This window comes from Gavia stellata, chromosome 2, assembly GCF_030936135.1.
Source record: "Gavia stellata isolate bGavSte3 chromosome 2, bGavSte3.hap2, whole genome shotgun sequence".
In the NCBI taxonomy this organism is placed as follows: domain Eukaryota; kingdom Metazoa; phylum Chordata; class Aves; order Gaviiformes; family Gaviidae; genus Gavia; species Gavia stellata.
In genome coordinates this window covers 86,508,005-86,525,645 of record NC_082595.1, presented here as the reverse complement: position 1 = coordinate 86,525,645, position 17,641 = coordinate 86,508,005, and the positions used below count along the sequence as shown (strand labels likewise).

Here is a 17,641-nt window from a genome sequence, read left to right as displayed (position 1 = left end):
GGTACAGGAATCTGTCTGTGTGAGGGGAGGGGAAGCCGAGCCTTGCAGAAGACCGACTGGGTGATGCACCTAAAGCCTTTGGGAACTTTGGGAGTGTTTTGCATATGGCTGCTTGTATAGTGTAAGAAGGGAGGGATTACATGCTGTTGCATTGTGAACCAGTAAATGTGAAATGCTGTAACAGCGGAACATTGTCTTCATAGTGAACAGATTGTTTCTTCAAAAAGCAGCAACTGAAGAGCAGCCTAGTAGCTAATACAAAATGGCTATGCTGTAAGCATGTGTGTAACTGAAGCCTGAATAAAAATAATTTCTTTAATTATTTCAACATCTAGGTGATACAGGAAAATAATAGTAAAGAAGGTTTTTTTAATATGTTTGATTTTTTTAAAAAAATTGTTAAAATGCCTAAAATGTTCTCAAGCCCTATAGCTTTTTAAAGTTGCAAATTGGGGGCAGGGAAGAGAGGGGTTAGGAGACAGGGATATTACCTGTTGTTTGACACAGAAGAAACTTTAAAGGCTTTAAGTCATGTTTTTTTCTTTTCTTACTATGATCCTTAGAATTTTCTGAGAGTCATGCTGGAGTCTGGGCATGCCTCCCTCTGTCTGTATTTGCTGAATAGACTCTTGTTTTCCGCTACATGTTCTCTTTTCCAGTATGTATTACGTGAATGTGAATGCTTCCGCTGGAAGTCCTTGATTTGAATTAATATCTCCATAGGTTGCCCGAAAGCTTTCCTGAATTACAGAATCTAACGTGTCTTTCAGTAAATGACATCTCTCTGCAAGCACTACCTGAAAACATTGGGAAGTAAGTATCTTTTTTATAATTCATAACTATCTTATTTTATTTTCTTTTTATTGTTACACCTATTGTATAAATGACTTGCGTAATTGTATGTAATATGTGTATAAAGTTATTTACAGGTCTGTGCTCCTTTTTTATATTCTTTCCAGTCTGAGGAATCTGTTTAAGAAAAATCCCTTTGTGTTTTCACTTGACATTAGCAGGCTAATGCACAATCTGAGGCATGTGTGTATATGTTTCGACTCTGTTCTACGGGATTTGGAGTAACATGGAATTTTAGGTGCAAAATTACATAGGTGTTTTGTGATGCAGATCTGACCTTTTGCTTTCCTTCATTGTAGTAGACCATTGATCCATTATTCTGAACATGTCAGATGGCTTGCAGCTTAGGTCAAAACCAGACAATTGTTGGCACAAGAACAGATGGGTAAAAGCTGGCTGTGATCAGGATGGAAATTAGAAGGTTCCTAACTATAGCAGCAGTCTGGTTCTGAAAAAAACCCCAGTGGGAGCTGTGAAGATGAAATTTGATAAGGTTTTAAGATGTGTTTGTTAACTCTGGAAAGTAGAGCAGGGTTGCAAGGACAGACTTCCAAAGTGGAGACATGTGGAAAGTAAAGTGAACGTTGTTTGTCTGTCTGTCTCATTTTGACTGAAATGAACATCCACACCTGCAGAAGGGAAATCTCTCTCCTCTTAGTGGAGAGAAGGGTATCCCTTCCAATTTGAAGGAGAAGAGGTATTGGAATTACCATGTCTTCTCACTTGAATACGTGAGAATGGCTGTACTGGTTCAGATCAGAGGCTCATCTAGCTCAGGTTCCTTCTACAGTTGCAGTAAGCAGATGCCTAGTGAGGATTAAGAAGAGGGTGTGTTTGATTACTCCTCTTTCCATCCCCTGACTGTTTCTGGTTCAGAGGATTTCCTGAGCTTTGGATTTTGGTTTGTATGATTGGTAGCCCATAATGAATCTCTCTTCTGTGTACTCGTCCAGTTTCTCCCTGAGCTTATGTAGGCATCTTTAGTACTCTCCCCTGGCAAGTAGCTTCACAGGTCTATTACCCGTTGCATTGATTTGTTGGGTTTTTTGGAGCCTGGCTCTACCTACCTTGCCTATGATCCCTAGTACTGGAAGAGGCAGTGAGCAGCTGATCCCTATGCACTTGATCTGCCATCGATGCCTTTGTAGTTTTTTCAATATCCCCAGGTGCTTTTTTCCAGGCTGAAGAGTCTAACATGCTATTCCAGCTTCAGGAGTAGTCTTCACAGAACTTAAGATATCTGTGCTTTAACTCAGAAAAGTGATAGTTTGTTACTTTTGCTGGGAAACATACCATTATAGAGAATTTTAAATTTCTTGCAGCACCTGATTGTTCTCTATGGTTGTTTTTTTTTTTTTTGCTCCCCCCAATCTCACCTCTTTTTTTTTTTTTTTTTAATCTGCACCTGCCTTTATGGTACCTTGCCCATATTGTTGTTCTAAGTTACCATGTACTGAACCACTTCCATCTTTCTTCAGAAGGCTACAGTAACTCAGATGTTGAGTCATGAGTATCAGTAGAGGCCTATTAATCCTGGACATCCTTTCATAAAGTGCAATGTTTCTAACACATATTCTTTCAGGAGTCAGCATAGTCCCTAACAGTAAAACCCAACTGTTTCTAAACAGAGGAGTCCTCCAGAAGGGATCTTATTATTAAGAACTCCTGCAATGTAGTCAAGTTCAGACGGGCATTGCTTTAGCTACTTCCCATGGGTATGAAAGCTGTCAGCTGGCACCACTCCAGCAGCAACAGAAGTGGAAAACGTCTTTTGAAACCTTCCGCAAGCACTAACAGGTAGAGCTAACGTGCCGCCAGTGACTATGGCAAAGTCTTACCTAAAAATTACATGGGCCAGGGCTTTTGTGACATTCTTCCCTTTCTGTAAAAGTTGACAAAACCTTTTTCATGCAGCTTTTTGCAGCACTGGCAGCTAAGAACAGGCTTGTTCAGACTTCGCAGTTACTGAAAACCAAGGCCAAAAATTTGGGATTCTGCCTGATTCTGAAAATGAATACAAGAAACATGACAAGCTGAAACGATTCCCAAAGCGGGAGGTGGACTGCTGCTTTGCAGACAGTAGCTAGAGGAAGGTTGCTGGCATCCCTGAGAGGTCACTGGCTGCAGTGGCTCTGGACTCTTGCTTGTCTTGCCTCTCATTTGGTAGTGTGAGTGGTGGTAGCCTCTGTTTTGGAGAAAATGACTAGAAATAACTTTGGTTAAAATAGGGATGCCAGATGGGTAGAGATGTCAATATGTGGAGCTGTGCAAGAACAAGGGTAAAAATTTGCCTGTTATTGATCCGAAGCAGTCCAGGGAAATGCTGTGATACTATTTCAGCCCTGCATGAGCTGTTGCAGAACACAGCAGTGTAACCCATCCTCCCTCAAAGTCTGTATCCGATTCCCAATACTGAAGCTAAAAACCAGGGGTCCTCACTTGCTTTGGGAAGAGCCATATGCTTGTCCTGGCGGTCTTAGTGAGTTCTCCTGGAGGGCTAGACTTTTAGTCAAGTCTGACAGGCTTGCTTTGGTCTGGGAAGTGCTCCCAGGTTAGCTATCTAGAATATGAGTATTGTATTTTTTACAAAACCACTTTAATCTTATTAGTAGAAACTTCTGCTATCAGATTTATGCTTAAAGAAGCAGAGACAAATATGTGGGGCTGTTGTCTTTGGCTCATCAGCTATTCATGATAGGTGGGAATATGGCAGTTGGGAAGTCAACGGTAAGCTTGGGCTAAAAACGCATGCTTTCCACACAGGAGAATATTAACGTAACATGAGGGAAACTCATGGGCTGTCCACTCAAAATGTAACTGTTCCTGAAGGCTGTTGGGGAATGTCTTGGTGACAGAGAGAAAAGGATCCTGTCTGGTTCCAGTTGGAAATTTTTGGGAGGTCTTGTTTGTGGCCAATTAGAACTGCAACCTGAAGTCTTTATGGGTCACTTACCTCTGAGAGTGAATTTTACCAAATTTTTAGCATTAGATCTGTAAGTAATAGATTTATTTTTTTTCAGTCTGGCTACCAACAACTGCAGCTTTCCTTTTTTAATTCACAAATTTTTCATCATTATTGCAAGTGAATTTGATGGTGCAGCCAACTGCCTTGTGTTTGGTAAAAGCAGTGAAATGTTCTGTGGCTTCTCCAAAGGTTGCCTACTTGTGCTCTTCATTCCCTTCTCTGTTCTTTTCCCTCTGCACTTGCTGGGACCCAAAAAATGCTAAGAATTAGAAAGAAAGTAATGCTAATTGTGTCTTTCTGGCTGAAGAGACCAAGTAATGCTCTTAGAGGTGTTTGGATATGTTTGCAAATGCCTTGCTGGAGTTTCTGTGTGCTTTGGATAGTAATCCATGGTGTTATTTGATGGAACAGGCTGGACCTATGTGCTCTGTATGAGATCTGTCAAATAGTGAGCAAACAAATACATACTGGTGGTTTATTCTACTAGAGTTGGTCTTGTTTTGGGAAAAACTTCAAGTCCCTGTGCTTGCTGCTGGTCTTCTGACCACTAGAATATGTGGAAACTTAGGGAAATGCATCCTAAATTCTTACAGTCTCATACTCTTGTCTGGGGAACTGCCTAATACAGCCAGTGTAATCTCCAATTCATCTTCGTGTAGTACAGTGATCAGTATGTACTTAGTGTCTTTTTTTTTTTTTAAGCTACCTGCAAATTTGCCCTACTGTCTTAAATGGGAAAGCAACAAAAATAATGGCAAATATTTTCCAAACAGCAATACTTTGAAGGTTACTTAGGAAGTTCTTACTAATGGCAGGTAATAGACTTGAATCGCCTTGCAGTGAACCATTGGTGGAAGTGTGTCTTCCTCATGAATTCAGATACCTGGTCCGTTTTTCACATGGTCTAATGTAGAAGATAAATGCCAATGTTCAGCTTCACTGTCCCAAGCCAGTGTCTGAGCTTGTTCAAGCCACTGATATGTAGAGTTGCTGTTAATATTTTTACTGCACTGTTAAGAACTCTTCTGTATAGACCTTTTATATTTTTCTTTCCCTTTGTGTTGCCAAAAGGAGTATTTTTAAGGGTCTCAACTGGACTTTTGAAGAACATAGGCAAGGCCTCCCTTGAACCTTTCGCCTTTCTTCTTGTGCATAGCCATGCTCAGTGTATGTCAATTTTTCTTCTTCTGTGTGACCACTTCAGTCTGCTTATCCAGTGCTGGTGTATGTGCTGAAAGTTTTCCCTTATTAGATGAAGAATTCCGCTTTTAGCTCATGTATTGTTTTTTTTGTTGAGGGCATATTAGAAGGATGTGTGACACGCTGCTTTAAGACTTGATAAGACTAGATGTCTTTAATATTACCAGAGCTATTTTTTGTGTTTCTCTGTGATTTGTATTCTCTTAACTCGTGGTGTGGCTGCTGTCTGGAGTAAAACAGTGAATACTAATGCATGTGAGATATTTTAGCTAATAATTAGGTGGGTGCAGCTTGGAGCAGGAGTTGTCCTGTTGGCTAGTTGAACCATTTGGAGAAACAAGTTACACAATTTAAGCTGTGAGTGGGAGTGTCTTTTACAGCATTTCTCAGTCTAATAAGAGCAGGTCTAATTTCCTTGCCTATTCTGCAGGACCATGTGTGTCTGCAGAGCTGCCCAACGAGCAAGCATAACCTGTTCCTCCCAGCGTGGGTAGTGTTTAGGAATTTCCACTTGCTTCCAGGATTTTTCTTCAATACTTCCTTATTCGTTTAACACCCAAGACACAGGGCGCGACTCTTTCCTGAAATTCAAAAATCGGAGTATTTGTATGTAAGGGTATTTGGGTAAATCAGGGTGTTTGTCTCTAAGGCTCCCTAGGGCATACCTTACAGTAGTATGAATAATCTAATGTCTGTCTGTCCCTAGCACCTTCTCTGTCTATATGTGTTCATTCTGTAACGTTGGCTTCAGGGTTAGTTCCCCGCCACCACCAGCCCACTATGATGTTGGCTTTTTACCAGCAAAGGTTTGGTAACTTAGAGTTCCATATAGCGCTCTCATGGCTTAATGTCCAGAAAGAGAAGAGAGATTGTGTCAGCTTTATTTATTTGTGGTTCTTAGGCTTGAACAAAGTCCAGGTACCTTCTTTGGAAAGCCTTTTTTGTGCGTCTCTGATGTTTAATCTAGCCTCAGACTCTCAGATGGGTGCTTCACAAGGAATTGGCCTTAGCTAAAAAACCAGTCCTTTCAGCATGAAATGTGTATTTGAAAAAGACAGTTATCTGTCAAACTCTGTGGGGATAACGAAATCAACAAGTTTCTTTAATGGTTGAAGGAAAGTGCAGAGCTTCACTAATGTGCTTTAAATTATGATTTAAGGCCTGCTGCCCATCAGCACAACAAACATGTAACTCATATCCAGGTTTTAGCTTTCATCATTTTTTCAGCAGTCTTGTCTGCGCCTGGAAAAGATAAAGATTCCTTCTTTTTCTTTTTTTTTTTTTCTTTCTTTTTTTTTTTTTTCCCTTTTTTTTTTTTTTTCTTTTTTTTTTTTTGCTAAGGTTTATAGTGTGAGATTATTACTGACTGGCAGGTAGAGTGTTTTGGAAGTTCCCTGCCTGAACTCTAGCTTGGCAAATAAAAAAGATTTCCTCTACCATATGCAATCTTTATTTCCCCCCGCCTTAAATGTACAGATGGTTTCCTACTGGGACACGATCTCCAAATCCTGAGGATTCAACAAAAGATCATAGTAGTATTATGATTCGTAGTATCCCCATCATTCACAACCTCTCTCCCCGCCTTTTTTTCAGAGAACTGCGCAGTCTGTGATGCAAGAAAGTAGAATAGCTTTATTTTAGCTTTAGAAACTTTTGCTGTAGGGAGGAGTGAATTTCTTTAGATGGGAAGGATATTATTCTGATGCTGATGACTGATGAGTCTGGTTTACCCCCAAGCTGCAAGCAGGCTGAATGGATCTGTGGACCTTACTACTGAAAGGGAATTAACCAGGTAAGCAGAGAAATTTTCCTCTTAACGTCTGCAGGTAGCAGGTAAAATGCTGGAATAGGCATTTCATTATGACAGTGAACATAATGAAAAGAACAGAGAAAATGTTACTGCACTTAGTAGCATTGTTTTGCGGAACGATTTGTTATAGGCATGCTTTTCAAGAGTCGTGGAACCACAAATATCCAGAGATTTCATGTTAGAGAAACCAAGTCACTGAGCATGGTGGTTTTTTATATATATGTGTATTTAATTCTAGAGGCTTTGAAGTTTTCAGCAACTTCTGAACTCAGAATCTTTAAAGTTGATCTGAATAGGAGTAGCTGGAGAATAAAAGGTCTCAAAGGCAAGAATGATGTGCTCAATGCAGATGATCCAGAAGCAGATCAGAATGGCATGCTTATTCTGATAATGGATTCCTGGGCCAGTCCTTGACTGTGTTTTTTGTAGTGTATGCTAGGATGCCTCAAATGTAGATTACACATCTGATAGCATCACACAGAATGGAAAATGCTCTTAAAATTGTGTGGAACAAGACAATGTAATTCTGTTTTAAGGTTTAGCACAATAATGTCTGATTAAAATACGGTCTTACATGATACAACAAAAGTGATGGGGAGGCTTATCTTGCAAATACATAGGAGAACTGTTTGTAGGTGGTCTGGCTAGGCTGATATAAATAGTATTAAAAGCTCTCAGTCTGGCTTATCTGAACTTAGCATGACAAGTAATATTTACACAGTTTGAGTAGGTAGAGCATTCAGTGTTAATCACAGCTGTTTGCTAAATGGCAAAACTGAATGTTAAGGAACTCAGAAGTTTATTGTAGAAACAGTGTTTAACAATGTAATAGCGAATACAGTGCCATCTGGCCTTTAAATAAGAGATGTTGCATCTTGCATGTTACACAAGGAAGAAATGTTTAATGTGTATTTAGCAATATTTTTTTTTGAAATAAAGTAATACCATTTCTTATTTAAGATTGACATTGCATGAGTGGAATGGAAGAGATTTTGAAAACGAAATCTTGTTGTAATAGTGAATTGGCTTAGCCTCCCCAACCTGTTTCAATAATCTTGATAAGCAAGAGAATGGAGAATGTTCAGTTTAAGCATTCAAACGTGAACTGGCTGAGCCATAATTACAAATCTCTCTCTTCTTAATGATGCCTTTTGAAAGTCATAGGGAGTTTAGTGTTCCTGTCCATTTTTTGGACCATGCTTGTTGCTGTGTGTGAGGGAGAGAGACCGTAGAACCGATCTCAGCAACTTGAAAACCAAGCTTATGTAGCAAACTAGTCTTAATTAGCACCTTAGACTACCTCTGTTACATATTTAGGAAATTCCTTGGCCACAAACTGTAGAACTTTCTTCTGTTTTTAAAATTTGATGTGACTTGTACTACTGGCCATCTGTTTAGTCTTTCCTCCAGTTAGTGGCTGATAAGTTACTCATGTTTTTTATCCTTCTGTTTTCACTTGTGGAAGATCTGTAGCTTTTTACAAGCCCATTAATGGTATTGACAATTCAGTTCAAGTAACAGACTATGCAAATGCTCTTCCTCTGGCTTTCAGCTTCTTTGCCATTTAAGTCCAGGATGATGAAATTATCAACTTTATTTTGTGCCTGTTTAAAATCAGTCTTCCAAGGAAGGAGTATTTTCTCCCCATAATCTGTGTCCACTGCTCCCAGCTCTGTAGAAAATGGCAAGTATTAGGAACATAATCCTTAGTTTTGGATTTTCTTGCTAGATTTGTTCTCACTAGAATACTGTCCTGCTTGTCAAACTCCAAAAGTGGTCTGCTAAGGAAGGTCTCATGTGACTTTCCCTTGCACATGATACACCTAAACTTAAGAGGAAAGAATAGTGTTTAATTTAGATGCAAGTTACTTCAAGTTGCTTTGCCTCTAAAAAAAGAGGAGGGGGAATGCTCTCGAAGATGACTTCTGAAAGAATGGTCTTTAACAATACTGGTGAGACATAGTAACAGTTCATCAAAACTAAATCTAGTTACCTTGCTTTGCAGTTGTTTTTACAGCATCCCTTATATTGTGAGGTAGAACTGTAGGACTTCACGTGTGTGAAGATAATTTGCTTTGAAATGGATAAGTACCTTCATTTAGGAAATTAATACTTCCTGTAATTTCTGGCTCACAAGAATTTCTGGGATTCAATAGCTAAGAATTTGCAAAAATCATTCTCTCCTTTGGCATGGTGTGGGCATAAGGTCTCTGTCTTTAAATTCTATCGGATTAATCTTACAAAAATTCATTAGTGCTCTTCTTTATCATTCACACTATAAAACTGGTTTCCATAACCAAAGGCTAACCAAACAAAGAGGCAGGAGACTGCTTAAAGCTGACATTTGTGGGGGGGTGGGGGTGGGGGGCGAAGCTTTAAGCTTAAGCTAGACTTTTTGGAGAAACAATCTTCTTGAGACAAGGAAACTCGCTGCAATTCTGTACTACTTGTAGGTCACCGTATAACGGATACGAATTTTCAGGTTCTTTGATAACTTTGTCTAATTATATGTCAGCATGAAGCAGTAGTTGGAAGAAAAATAATCATGTAGTGTTGAACCTTTTAAAAAGGAGGGCAGTATGCATACTGGGAGTGTATAGACTACGAAGTACATGGTTTTATGTTAGCAGAACATTAGGAAATTCAGGAAGCATAATCCTTTCTTGTAAGGCTAATATTCCTTTTGTTGTGTTGGAAGTGTCATTACACCAAAAGTCCTCATGGAGCTGGTTCTTCAGACACTGAGGAAGGATATGGTGCTGGCAGGTATAGTAACTCTGTGTGGGTGAAATACAGCAGACTCAGGGAAGAACTGAAGTGGTGGTTAACTCTGGAAAGGGGCGCGTGCTACAGAAGCTCTTGAAACCACCCAAGTTTAAGCACCTTCGGTTTGCGTTGGAAGGGACCTTCAAAGATTATCTAATCTAACCCTCTTGTTGTGGGCAGAGACACCTTTCATTAGATCCAGTTGCTCAAAGCCCCACCCAACCTGACCTTCAAAACTTTCAGGGATGGGGCATCCACAACTTCTCTGGGCAACCTGTTCCAGTGTCTCACCGCCGTCGTTGTAAAAAATTTCTTCCTTATGTTCAATCTAAATCTACCTTCTTTTAGCTTAAAACAGTTGCCCTTTGTCCTGTCCCTACAGGCCCTGCTAAAAAGTCTCTCTCTCTTTCTTATAAGCCACCTTTATATACTGAAAGGCTGCAATAAGGTATTCCCAGAGCCTTCTCTTCTCCAGGCTGAACAACCCCAACTCTCTGAGCCTTTTTTCGTAGGAGAGGTGTTCCAGCCCTCTCACCATTTTAGTGGCCCTGCTCTGGATCCAGTCTAGCAGGTGCGTGCCTTTCTTGTGCTGGGGACCCCAGAGCTGGATGCAGTACTCCAGGTGGGGTCTCCAACAGCAGAGTAGAGGCAGAGAATCACCTCCCTTGACCTGCTGGCCACGCGGCTTTTGATGTGGCCCAGGATTCGATTGATGTAGGAGTTGGAGTTTGGAGACTGGTATTTTCAGGCTCTTTCTGCAGTCAGTAATACAGTTAATGAAGAGAGGGTGAGAGAAAGAAGCTTCTTTTGGGAGTGACTTGGAACAGGAGCCTACCCCAAAGGTATATGCTGTACCTTTAAATACTTATGATCTGACTAAGTGGCATTTTGAGAGCTGCTTGGGGGAGAAAAAGCTGCTAAACGTCAGGTTATCAATGAATTGTCGGTCTGCAGCTAGAAGCCTTGTGGGTTGGGAGTAGCTTAATAGGATCCTGTCAGATGAGCGACTAGTCACCTAACTGGTGTGTCCTGGAGCAGAGTCATACATGTTACTGGTAGTTTTATTTGGGCAGTGGGGATGGACTGTAGTATATTTAAATATGGCTAGTTTCATGCATTTTGTGTGCTGTTGTCAGAGTACCACAGTTACTTTCTCATCTCTTGGAAGACCCTTGATAGACAGAAAAAAAGGTCACGTTCCTTTTCTGCACAAAAAAAAAAAGAGTTGCCTAGTTTAAACTCCCTTCCTTCCCAGTCTAGTGTCACAATGAATGCTTCAAAGTGTACGGGCTGTATAGAGATGCAGGGGCAGGAGTTATCAAAGTAACAGTAACCTTCAGATGCTGGCTCAGTGAACTGAAGTCCTTTGGAACTGGTGGAAATAGTCAGAACGTGGACTTCATGTCTCATTTCTCTATGCTGCATCCTTGGGCTGTGTTCTGTAGCCATCACTACTGCTGCATAAAAAAAGTAATACCAGACCAAATTCAGAGTCTGTACTATGTTCTCACCTTAGCCATCCTTATTGTGTAGGACCTTCCCTTGTTCTGTATAAATATGGGGACCATGCCTGTTCTCCCACCTTTCCCTTCTTTTTGCAGTCTTACAAATGGAAGGAAAAACTACATTTGGGATTTTACATTCCCCTAGCTAGCTGAAACTTGCTGGAAAGAATGCAGATGGGGCCATGTATTTCTGCAGGTGCTTTAGATCTTCATCTCTTCCAACTTTGCTTCCTTGTTTCCCAAAGCCTAACTTATTGTCTTGCATGCTCTTGACATAAGGTCAAAATGTCTGACTTTTATTACTCAAATAAGAGAAGGCTGTTGTCCAGTTTTTATTGACTAAGCACCTTTAGTTTTTATATTAGTCCTTTTATCATCTGTCTTCATTTTCTCCTAGCTTTTTCTGCATTTCTCTTTCCACCTTTGCATTTCAAAATTCATTTTCACAAGAAAATAGCATATGTCTTACTGTGCTTCCCAATGCTTTCCTCAGAAGCCTTTGCTGGTGTACCCCAAGGGCTTGGGTGCTCCCAGTCCTGTTGCAGGGAGTCCCAGTCCATGTTGACATGGAGTATTTGTGGTGTTCCTTACCTGTAGACCATGTTGGATTGTGAGTTTCTCTCTCAAATCCTGACAGGAATGCTCAGGAAAGACACTTCCAGCATTTATGGGCTACTTTGTTGCTGTTAGTTTTGTTCTCAATTATTGCTTTCACATTCTTCTTTTCATTCTTCTAGCTCACATGTTGAATAACAGTATCTACAGTTACACTTATTCAGTGCTGTACCTAAAGTGTCTGATATGTACTGAAAATGACGTTTTTAGCCATGTTGTACCTTTAAATTTGACTTGGTTCCACCCTTACAGTAGAAAACATCTGAATGCTGAGATGGAAAACTTTGTAATTATTTCAGTTACTGCATCCTCGGCCTGGTTTGGCTGTTGCCTTGTGCTCAGTAATATCACACACGTGCTTAGCCTTCGAGGTATGTGTGGTAGCTTTTGCGGTGAGAATTATTACAATATTAATGCTTTTTACAGGCTTCTGTGAAATATCTTCTTACAATAGTAGTCTTGGAAATGTACTTAGGGGAATTTTTGAGTTTTTTTTCTTTCTTTCTCCTTTAGAATATCGATGACATTTTGCTTGTACGTTTTCTGTTGGGTTTTTTTGGTGGAGTGAGGATTGCTTGTCTGTGTTGGAGAGCAGCCTGCAATGCTCTGTGCTGCACTTGAATTTCTAAATGCAGTTGGTGAACAGCCGCTGATGGAACTGTCTCTCCTGTCTGAGCAGACTAAATTGCTCTTGCCTTTGTGTTTTATGGATCAAAACAGGTAAACCCCCATGACTGGTTTTCTCTCCTAGATGAAGATTAGTGAAAGACTCTGAAATCGTTCAAGTATGGCTTCCTTCAGTTCCTTTCGGAGACTTCAGAAAGACTCTTTGACTAACAGTGCACCCATAAAATTAAGGGCAGAGGAAAGAGAAGAAATTATTTCATTTAGTATACTGTGAAACATCTCTATTTGAGAAGAGGAAGAATTACACTTTCTGGAGAGAATGTGTTATTAAATCGAAAACAGATTTGAAAAATAGCAAGAAATGACTAAATGACTAAAAATCCTGTTTCTTAACATACCTTAAAACCAGAAAAATGTTAGTGAACATACAAAGCATTAAGAACCTGTTGGTAAATTTACGGAAGAGCTATACCTCTGCTCTGTAATATATCGGACATTGGTGCTTCAGTACGTCAGCATGCCTTTTATATGATGCTATTTTATATCATAACTGTCACATTTTCCCATTTTAAATTGCAGCACATAGGTTTGCTGGGAGCCGCTTCTGTAACTTGTCGAAATTTAAGAGTAATGAGTCAAAAATTTCCTCTCATTTTCTGGCCTCTCTTTCAAATGGATCCACCTTAAACATAATACTTCAGTGTAATGGGGCAGCTTTGCTGATATAAACTTCATAGACTTAGTCTCTATTTTACAGTACTTGGTGGGAAGTTTCATTTTGCCTATTGGGGTGCGCTTTTGTTGGTTTGGGACTCAAGACCTTGGAAAAAGTAGAAAGGATAGATTAAAGGGGTGGAGGGCCAGTGTCTTTGTTTTGTTCCAGGGTAGTTACAGTTGTGGGCATGCTGTGGGTGAGACTAGCAGTAAAATAAAGCATTTCTCCTCCAGAAAGCTGTGTCATTAGAGATGAAAATGTAATCCCCTAGGTAGCTGACTCCCATAAAAACAGAACCTAGCCTGGGACTGCGATAAGCCACAGTCAGTCTCTGAAATGCATCGTACGCGGTTGGATGCAAGGCAGCTGTTGGTGGTTACCCACAATGGCACAGCTACCCCGTGAGTCCTCACAGCGATGCTGGCTTGGGCAGTACAGATGCCTACCTTGCACCTTCTTGGCAGTTGTAGTGGCCCAGGTGTTCAAGAGGACTTATTCTGTGTTGGATTAGGGATCTGTGTTATTCTTTTTGACGGGTTATTTTTAAGCAGGATCAATTTCCTGAGCTGATTCACTGGCCTGCCCCAGTTTAATGATACGATGAGGCAGGTTAAGATGGTAGTTCCCAAGTTCTTGGCTGTTGAACGTGGTTTTGCTGACAAAGATTTCTGTTTAACCACAACCAAAGTCGTGTCTGATGTAAGAAGAGAAATTAAGAGATTGCACCATTTTACTCGTTGACACTTCAACGTGATGGGGATGAAGATAAGTAGATGCGGGGTGATCTGTAAACACAAGATTACAAGGCAGCTTGGCGGTGCGTGCATCCTTTTTGTATTCTCTTGATAAAAGTGAATCACGGGCCTCACCTAATACGAGCTTGAAGAGAAAGTGCGAAATTCAAAGGAAGATTGGAATAGGTTTCTAGAAAACCTGTAAACAAAAATGTAATGTCAGTCTGTGGGTGGCAATGTGAGTAAGAGCAGACGCACATTCCTCTTGGAGAGAAACGGTTCTCCATCACCCCTTCCCTCTCCCCCCTCCACTGCTTTGGTTTCCGTGAGGATGTCGGATACTGTGTCCCATCTTGACTTGTGTTTTATAGTGTTAAAATTTTTATGTGAGAGTTTTCTCTTGTGTCATTGGAATGATGGCTTCCTTATTACCGTGTTTCTGTCAAATGATTTTGAGTAGCAGTAGCTGAGTTACTCTAACTTATCTTTTAATTGAATTTGTAATAGGCTTCTACTAAAGTATCTTCACCTATGTGGTATGTTTTAACTGTATTTCTTCTGGAGGAATACAGAATCCATTGGGTAAAATGTGCTTATTTTAAAAGCTGGAGAGGACTACTGAGACTGTAATCAAAGCTTCTGTGAGATTTGTTCAGTGTTTTCTGAATGCAGTATGAAATAGGTGCTTGAAATAAGGATGTATTTTTCAAACACCATCCAAAGTCAATCCATGAAAAATCTTCTTTCCCCTTTAGTAACTCATTACATCAGTTATGTTGCTTTCCTTGCTTAGATAACTGTATTGGAGTTGCAATATGAAGGTTTTTCTTTAGTTTTATTCGGGTTATCAGCTGCTTTTTTTACTGGGGCTAACTAATGATTCTGTAATTCAGTATGTTGGTATTGTGTGAAGTGAAAACAAATATTTCAATTTTATGTGGTCTGAGTAGATGGGATTGTTTTTTTTTTTCCTAAGGTGTACAAACAAAAACATTTTGGATTTAGATTTAACATGTGTTTCAAATTTAGATTTAATGGAGTTGCTTTTTTAATATAGATTTTATTTAAGGCCTAGCATTCCCTGCACATGAGGACAGAACATACTCTGTTGTAGGAAACTACTTATTTGCAGTCACCATATCTGATTTTTATTTTTCTCTGGGACACTGGAGGATTTAGAGCAGATTATAGTGTTGGGATAATGTCTGACTCCTTGTGTTCCATTTAGTCATAAATAAACCTCTGAAAAATCTGAATGTTGCTATGGTGATGTTAGTAAAAGCCTGGGATATGGAGTAAGTGAGCCGCTTAGAAGCATAACGTCACTTAGAGTAATAAGCACGCTGTCGTTAGAACAGTGATGGGTTTACCTGATGCTCTGTAACTTTAGTAGCCCTTGCCAGATTCTGAAAGTGAGTAAGTAAATGCAATTCATATGAATATGCTCTGTTCAGTAACTTGCAACTACTGACCTTTTAACAAATGGAAATTTGTGTTTTGTCTGTTTACCTTCTAGCTTTAATATGTTGAAGTATCACAGAGAAACAAACAAAAACTTCCTCTTTGTATGCTGCCTTTCACATGATGGTCTGGTTGAATTAAAACAACAAAAAAATCAGTTCACAGCAATTGTTTTTTAAACTGTGTAAACACACACTTTTCTTCTGAAAATGTGAATGTGGACTATAGAAAGTAAGATTGCATTAAAATGTGGGGTTTTTTAGTGTGGTTTTTTTTTTTTTTTTAGTCTTTATAACCTGGCTTCACTGGAACTTAGAGAAAATTTGCTGACATATTTACCTGAGTAAGTGACATTTCATGTGTTTGATTATATTAAGATAAAATGTTCTTATTCTTAAAATCTGCTAGCATATGAAACTGAATGACAGCTAGAAAAAATATTCAGTGCTGATTCACAACATGTATGAGAATACAGCTTTGTTTCAGCAATGCGTTATTACATCCATTACTTCTAGTTGTACTTGGTTAGTAGCAGGAGCCTGCAGTCTGTGTCAATTGGTTTTGCTCTGTAAAAATATTCTGTATAAAATACAGCAGCACCAAATATTTCTTCCTGCATGCATTGAAGGAGTGCATCAGCAGTGGGACTGGTGGTTTGGGTTGTTCCCATGCTGAATTCTCGTACCTGTGAAAGTAGGGTAATAGGATTTCAGAGATTTCCACTCTAGACTTTCATGGCATTTAAATAAGCGTTCATGTTCAGGGCTAAGTAACCAAAAGCTTCCAAAACCTGCAGATCAAAGCTGTGGTGACAAACTAGGCCTACTGATGTCTGAAGTCTGACTCCACCCACAGTGATTTTGGGGGAAAAGGTATCTAGATGTCTCTGTGCTGTCTGTATTGTGGCAGAGGAATTGGTGGTCTTTTGGCTGCCTGAAGAAGCCTCTTCTTTCTCTAGTGAAGGAGTTTCCTTCCTTCACTACCTAACTGCTTCTTGCAAGAGTTTTTGGTGACTCCTGTTCTGCTTGTTTAGATAATCTAATAGATACTGTAATAGATTTAACCTATTTTAATCAGAATCTCTTCCCCAGTCACTTTGGGTCCTTTTTCCTGTCAATGTACTCAGTACCTCGGTTGTGGCTGTTTGTAGCTGTGAGCCACAAAGCACTTTAAGTGTCAGTGGTCAGAAGATACGAATTGCTAGCTAGGTTTTTGCCATGCAGTGTCAGAATGAAGCTATCACAAATGTTGACAATTTTATTGCTCCTGGAAAATTCTGACTGTCAGTAACGTGGCTGATGAGTCTCACTGGCTTTTGTGCTGCTGCAGCTTTGGGCAAGGTAAGCAAGAGCTCTACAACAGACTGCTTTTGAAGTAGAAGGATGGCCCTCTGTGTCTGTTCATGTTCAGAGAACTTCTTTTACATCCTTTTGGGCTTCCCTTTGTTTGCATCCTCAAATCCAACCAGAAATGGATAGATCATGTTGAGATGATAAATGATGGTTTTACTGAGTCTTGAGTCACACTGTTACATGTGGTCACTACAGGGAATTTTTATCCAGTTGCGTAACTGTAAATTCCCCCTAAAATAAATCTAACCAACTATACTAAGCTATGTGGCATTGTCCACCCCGAGGGACTGATGGTTAAAATAAAGAATAATGATTTGATTGCCTATCCTAAGTGTTAAGTTTCAAGGGCATACAGTTATACTGACAAACCAAATTATTTTTTTCAGTAAGATATTACTGCAAATAGCCTATGCCCAGTAAAACAACTGTCCATCTACAATATGTTGTAATTTGAAATACGAGTTTCAGTAAAATGAGCTCATTCAAATACATGGGGTTTCTGTTGGTTTAGTCTGATGTGGTTTTGTTTTGACTTACCTCATCTCACAGATCACTTGCCCAACTGCAGCGACTAGAAGAACTTGATTTAGGAAACAATGAACTTTATCACTTGGTAAGAGAACATGCCACTAAAAGTGCACATTGGTCTTGTTTTGCACATCATTTAGATTAAACAAGTCGTAGGATGTCCAAAATTGAAGAAAGAAAAATGTATGGAGGGAGAGTCGTTTTATACGTACAGGTGAATTTTGGCAATGAGTTGGTGCTTCCCGTATCTGCTTAGTCTTGTTCAGTACAATATTACTTTACCCAAAAAACTGCAGCTGATCTCTAGAAAGTGAGAGCACTGCATGGACTTTTTCTACGGAGAGAAAAAGGAGTGGAAAGGCACAAACTCTTGTCTGCACTTGCAGTTACAGTGAACACATGGGCTTCTGTAGGGAGCTGGACAGGCTGAGCACAGATGAAAGCTCAGCTATTTCCAGGGTGGGAGGAGGAATCTTTGGGAAAGGGCTGAGGCAAACTGTTGAGGGTTGCA

The 17,641-nt window shown here is 39.8% G+C and overlaps 1 protein-coding gene across 1 annotated transcript in view; it reads left to right on the top strand.

The window, feature by feature from the left end:
• Window positions 1–17,641, top strand: part of LRRC1 (leucine rich repeat containing 1) — a 71,442-nt gene that overhangs the window by 33,424 nt on the left and 20,377 nt on the right. The window contains exons 4-6 of the mRNA XM_059834428.1: window positions 724–813; window positions 15,537–15,593; window positions 17,152–17,215. Of these exons, the coding sequence (XP_059690411.1) occupies window positions 724–813; window positions 15,537–15,593; window positions 17,152–17,215 (211 nt within the window). The remainder of the gene's footprint in view (window positions 1–723; window positions 814–15,536; window positions 15,594–17,151; window positions 17,216–17,641) is intronic.